The sequence below is a fragment of the Dermochelys coriacea genome, chromosome 1 (assembly GCF_009764565.3).
Source record: "Dermochelys coriacea isolate rDerCor1 chromosome 1, rDerCor1.pri.v4, whole genome shotgun sequence".
Taxonomy (NCBI): Eukaryota; Metazoa; Chordata; order Testudines; family Dermochelyidae; genus Dermochelys; species Dermochelys coriacea.
This window is the reverse complement of record NC_050068.2, coordinates 48,189,931-48,195,930: the sequence shown is the minus strand read 5'-3', so window position 1 is coordinate 48,195,930 and position 6,000 is coordinate 48,189,931. Positions and strand designations below refer to the sequence as shown.

Below are 6,000 nucleotides of genomic sequence, written 5' to 3'. Positions count from 1 at the left end.
AGACAGAGCCTGCTGTCACACACACACACACACACAGCAACACCCCCAGCCCAGAGAGAGCCTGCTGACACACACACACACAGCAACACCCCCAGCCCAGAGAGAGCCTGCTGTCACACACACACACACAGCAACACCCCCAGCCCAGAGAGAGCCTGCTGTCACACACACACACACACAGCAACACCCCCAGCCCAGAGAGAGCCTGCTGTCACACACACACACACAGCAACACCCCCAGCCCAGACAGAGCCTGCTGTCACACACACACACAGCCACACCCCCAGCCCAGAGAGAGCCTGCTGTCACTCACAGACACAGCAACACCCCAGCCCAGACAGAGCCTGCTGTCACTCACACACACACACACACACACACACACACACACAGCAACACCCCCAGCCCAGAGAGAGCCTGCTGTCACACACACACACACAGCAATAACCCCAGCCCAGACAGAGCCTGCTGTCTCTCTCACACACACACACACACACACACACACACACACACACACACACCACACACAGCAACACCCCCAGCCCAGACAGAGCCTGCTGTCACACACACACACACACACAGCAACACCCCCAGCCCAGACAGAGCCTGCTGTCACACACACACACACACAGCAACACCCCCAGCCCAGACAGAGCCTGCTGTCACACACACACACACACACAGCAACACCCCCAGCCCAGACAGAGCCTGCTGTCACACACACACACACACAGCAACACCCCCAGCCCAGACAGAGCCTGCTGTCACACACACACACACACAGCAACACCCCCAGCCCAGAGAGAGCCTGCTGTCACACACATACACACACAGCAACACTCCCAGCCCAGAGAGAGCCTGCTGTCACACACACACACACACACACACACACACACACACACACACACAGCAACACCCCCAGCCCAGACAGAGCCTGCTGTCACACACAGACACACCCCCCAACACCCCCAGCCCAGAGAAAGGGTGTCTCACACAGATCAACACCCTCCCAGCCCAGAGAGAGTCTGTCTCATACGCACAGCAACATCCTCCAACCCAGATGGAGAGAGACTGTCACACACACAACACCCCTAACCCACAGAGAGCGCACGTGATGGACATACACAACAACATGCACAGAGGGTGAGACTGTGTCACACACACACAGCAACATCCCCTACAACCCACCCCAGAGAGAGGGGAGAGACTGCGACACACATCATTACCCCCAACTCACCGCAGAGAGAGAGATCGTATTATGCCCACAACAACACTTCCCACCCCAGAGAGAGGGGTGAGACTGACACCGACACAGTAAAGCTTCCTACCCAACACTCCACGGAGAGAGGGGAGAGACTGGTACAAACAACAACACCCCCAACCTACTTCAGAGAGAGAGGAGAGACTGTGACACACACACAGCAATAGCCTGCACTCTACCTGAAGAGTCCATCGTAGCCCTAGACAAGGGGAGGTAGTTTATAACACAGAGCAACATTCCCTATATCATTCTTGAAGTTGGGGGTTGTGGCATGGGTGACAGTTGGGAAGACAAAGGTGTGTGTGTGTGTGTACATATATATAAATACCCACCTATATACACATACACACTAACAATATCTGCATCCCAAGAGAGGAGAGACATTTCTTCCCTTCCCAGTCCAATCTTATCCCCAGAGTAACTCACAACATAGAAAACAGCAAAGTTCTCTTCCCACCCCTTGAGATGGAAGAGACTAATATGCACATAGCAAAATTATTCTTATTTCCATATTGGGGTAGGAGGGTAGAGGCTAACCTTCCTCACATACAGCAAAACTTTTTTCTGTAAATAGAAGGGGAGATTATAAAAACTACTTAAAATTTCATGTTTAGATAAGGGAATCTCACTCTCCCTGCAAATTGGAGAGTTCTTTTTAATTTTATTATAGTTCAGTTATTGGATTCCTGTCACTTTCCAGAGTTCAGAAGTTTAATAGGTTACAGACAATAGTAGAATTAACCCTCTAGTAGGAACTTGAAACTGGAAATTGTCTGTTATCTACCGTCTTGTCTGATGCATTTATCGCTTTATTAAGTGCCAAAAAAATAGCATATGTCTTGTCTTTTGAAAGGCAGTTGATATTGCATTCTTTATATACCTCTGGAATGCCATGAAAGATCAAGTATTTTTGGTTAGGTGACTTAGTATGTAGGTGATTGGATGACACTCAGAGGAGTGATAATGGTGGCATTTGGAGACTACTACCTGTCATACTAACCAATATTGTGTCACTATTTCTTTGTCCCCTTCCATCTGTCTGTATCCATATGTTGTCTCGTCTTGTACTTAGACTGTAAGCTCTTTGAGGAAGGGTCAGTCTTTTTGTTCTCCATTTGTACAGTGGTCTTTTACAGTGAGGTCCTGATCCATGGCTGGGGCTCCTAGGTGCTATGGTAATACAACTAATAATAGATTATAGCTTTAATTTTTAAATCTGATCTAGTTTATTATTGATTAACAACTGGCATCTAACAGGTGTTCGTTTGGTGGGCTATGAGTTGGATTAGTCTAGTGCATATCATAGAAATTACATCACAGTGGCTCTAAGTAACATTTTGTTGGCAGTCTGAGTACAAAGGTCAAGCATTAACTGAGCACAGACATTTGGTTATCTAATTGTTAGGAGTGATCCCTGTAGAAAAAGGACTTAGGCTTGTTGGCCAGGATGTAAGTAATTGTATTGCTAATGCCCATACTGAACCTGTCCTGTGAATAACTAGAGAATTCCAGTATTCAGGCTGCTGATCTAATTTATTTCTGAAACACTAAATTCACTTTCAAAAAATAGCTTAGCACAGAGAGTAAATTGCTAATATTGTCACTGAAAGATGAGAAAAGCTCTGCACTAAAATAATTGTTATATTACCTACTGAAATAGATAACTTTTATTTAAAGCCAAAACTACATTAGCCTATAGTGGATGCTTTCTTTGATGAAATGAATAACTAACTTATTTTAGTTGTGAAAGTAGATAAACTCTGATGTTACAAATTATAGCGTAGAATAACTTCTAATTTTGCATAATGTATTCTAAAGGTGTATGTACTGTTAATATTCTTGCTTTTTTTCTTTAAGATGCTTCATGCTGAATGTAAAATAAGGCCTTTGGAATGTCAAGATGAAATGACAATTGAACCATGTTCTAAAAAAATGAAATCAACAGAAGAAACTCATGATAAATCCTGTGATGATAGTTTCCAGGGATCTCATATGAAAACAGACACTGAGAGAATAAACAATGAATGGATACCTTTATGCATCTCTGATGACCAAGGAAAAGAGGAAGTGCAGCAGAAAGAGAATGAAAATACAAATGTCTTGGAAACATCCAGTGAAGAATTCCCTTGTAATAGGCCAGGGATTATTGAGTCTTCAACGATCATGCAGAGTGTAAATCTTCCAATAGAAGACATTGAGGTTACAGAAAATAAATGCCCTTTCATTACTGAAAAAGTTGATGAAGCTAATATTAAAGAAACTAGCAATAAATCATTCACAGTAAAGGCTGAAGAATATGGTACAAGCAAAGTATTTATTGGGCCCGTTTACAGACCTGTGGAGGAGAACAAACAGGATGAAACCAGGAATTTCACTAAATTTAGGACAGGCAGAGAGAAACAAAATGCTGTACTTGACAACAAAATTGACAAAGAGGAAGGAAAGAAAATACAGACTCTCTCTTGTGATGTATCAGAAATAGATGATGAATTGTGCCAATTTTATAAAGAAATTCAGCAGCTTGAAAGTGATAAAGATGAGTTAGAAGGTCACTTACAGAAAAAAGAAACTGAATCATCTCAGGAACGATTTATACCATGTAATAAATACAGTCAGTCATCTCACAAGGATGAACAAGATACCTGGTACAGTAGAACACAATCATATTATGACAATGAACAATGTTTCTATAATGAACCAAGTGGCCGGAAGACAGGCAGTGAACCAAAATGTTTTGACAATGAAACAAATGGCTGGAGAACTGAGAATCATTTTAATTGGCAAGTGGATTCTAAATTCTGGAACCATTCAGTTCCTCAGTTTAGGCCTGGATGGCAGCCAACACAATCTTTCATAATGCCTCAGGGTCCTCTTCCTCTTAGGTTCAACCATCATTTAGATGTTCAAACGCTTAATTCCCCACCACATCAACCAGATACTCTCCATCCTCAGAATGATGGACCTCCTCACAAGAATTATGTGGGTTACCATGGAAATAGTGGCAGTACTAACAGGAGTTGTCCATTGTTTGATCAGAATAATAGTTATGCTGGTCATATTGACATCCAGAGTACGCAAGTCTCCAGAAATGGATATAGCGACCAGGATGGATGCATGAATAATGGTTTCTGTGAAACCAGAAAAGAGTGTTGGAAAGATCCTAGAACTTACCAGATAGAGGGAATACACAATTTTAATTTTCAGCAGTTTTCAGAAGACAAGTTATGTAGGTTGCAGAAATTACTTCTAATTTTAAGAGGTCTTCCTGGCTCAGGGAAAACAACACTGTCTCGGTAAGTATATGTTGAAATAATTAAAAAAAATAGAAGTCTGCTAGTTTGTTCTTGTTTTAGGTCCTGATCCTGTAAAGATTTACACAAGTAGTATTCTAGAAGTCAGTGGGACTACTCATATGTATAAGTCTTCAGAATTGAGGCCCTAATCGTTACATAGTGAAGGGGTACAGTTGTGAATATTGGAAATATTAGTCACTTCATTGTTAGCTGCTGTTTTGGTCTTTTTCAGTAAGAATGCTGTTGATCACAGAAAGCTGTTTTATATTTGTTTTAAAAATATTTTTTTTCTTCTATCCAGTGACTCATGCATTCTTCCATGCTGACTCCTGAAACTCCAAATGCTTCTAATATGAAAGTTAGCCACTCTCTGGTCTTTCAAATTTCTTCCTTAAAAGTCTTCTTCCAAGTCTACTAATATTAATTAATTTAAATTGGAAGTGCTCTTAGATGCCAATAAAATGAACTTTAATGGGACACTATCAACTTGAAAAATCTAATTTTTATGAACGTTTTACATTTTCTATTATTATTTAATTTTACAAATAACACTTAGGATTAGTAGAAGTGAAAGAGACTAGAGAGAGGGAGCACCTCTTGTTTTCGGTGTGTTTCATTTGTGCGCAATTAATTTAATAAAACTTTGTTTATAGTCACTTTAACTGTTTTTCCAGTGTTGTCATTCAGTTTCCACGTTTAGTGAAGGCCTTTCCCACAACAAAAGGGGATAGAAAAGTTTTTTAAAGGAAGGTATGCTAGTTAAACTATAGAAATTCTCAGGGACTCAAGTCTGGTAGGAACTGACACCACTTTTAATTTTTTTTTTAAATTATTTTAATTAACTAAAAAGAAAAGGAGGACTTGTGGCACCTTAGAGACGAACAAATTTATTTGAGCATAAGCTTTCGTGAGCTACAGCTCACTTCATCGGATCTCATGATGTAGCTCATGAAAGCTTATGCTCAAATAAATTTGTTAGTCTCTATGGTGCCACAAGTCCTCCTTTTCTTTTTGTGAATGCAGACTAACACGGCTGCAACTCTGAAACCTTTAATTAACTAGTTTTCAAGTACATAGTGTCTTACAACATTGTATGACAATGTGCCTGTTATCAAAGAGCATAGTTTATGTATCTGTCACATCAAAAAAACCTACAGTAAGGAAACTTTTGAGTCAGTAGTTTCACTCAATTTAATAAAATCACCAGAAACAACACTTCCTGCATGATTTAAAGGAGCTTATCCTGTTAAATAGATTTGATGATCATATTACTGCATGATATTTCTTGGAACAAAAAAAAAAAGCTCACAGTTGTAATAATTAGCTTTTGTTTTTGATTTGTAAATCTGCTAAAACTTCCTTTAATACTTTTTTTCTTTTTTTCTTCTTTAAAGGGGGAAAAAAACAATATTAAGCTTGCTAAGTCAAGCACTAAAAAGTTAGGAAATG

At 40.4% G+C, this 6,000-nt stretch overlaps 1 protein-coding gene across 6 annotated transcripts in view; it reads left to right on the top strand.

Annotated features, from left to right (window-relative positions):
• The first annotated feature begins 3,089 nt into the window (after positions 1-3,089).
• LOC119854919 (NEDD4-binding protein 2-like 2) overlaps positions 3,090-6,000 on the top strand; it is a 119,537-nt gene continuing 116,626 nt past the window's right edge. For all 6 annotated transcript variants that reach the window (XR_006277668.1, XM_038400168.2, XM_038400157.2 and 3 more), the window contains exon 1: positions 3,090-4,551. Coding sequence is in view for 5 of the 6 variants with exons in the window: in XM_038400168.2 (XP_038256096.2) it covers positions 3,116-4,551 (1,436 nt within the window). In the remaining variant the exon portion in view is untranslated. The remainder of the gene's footprint in view (positions 4,552-6,000) is intronic.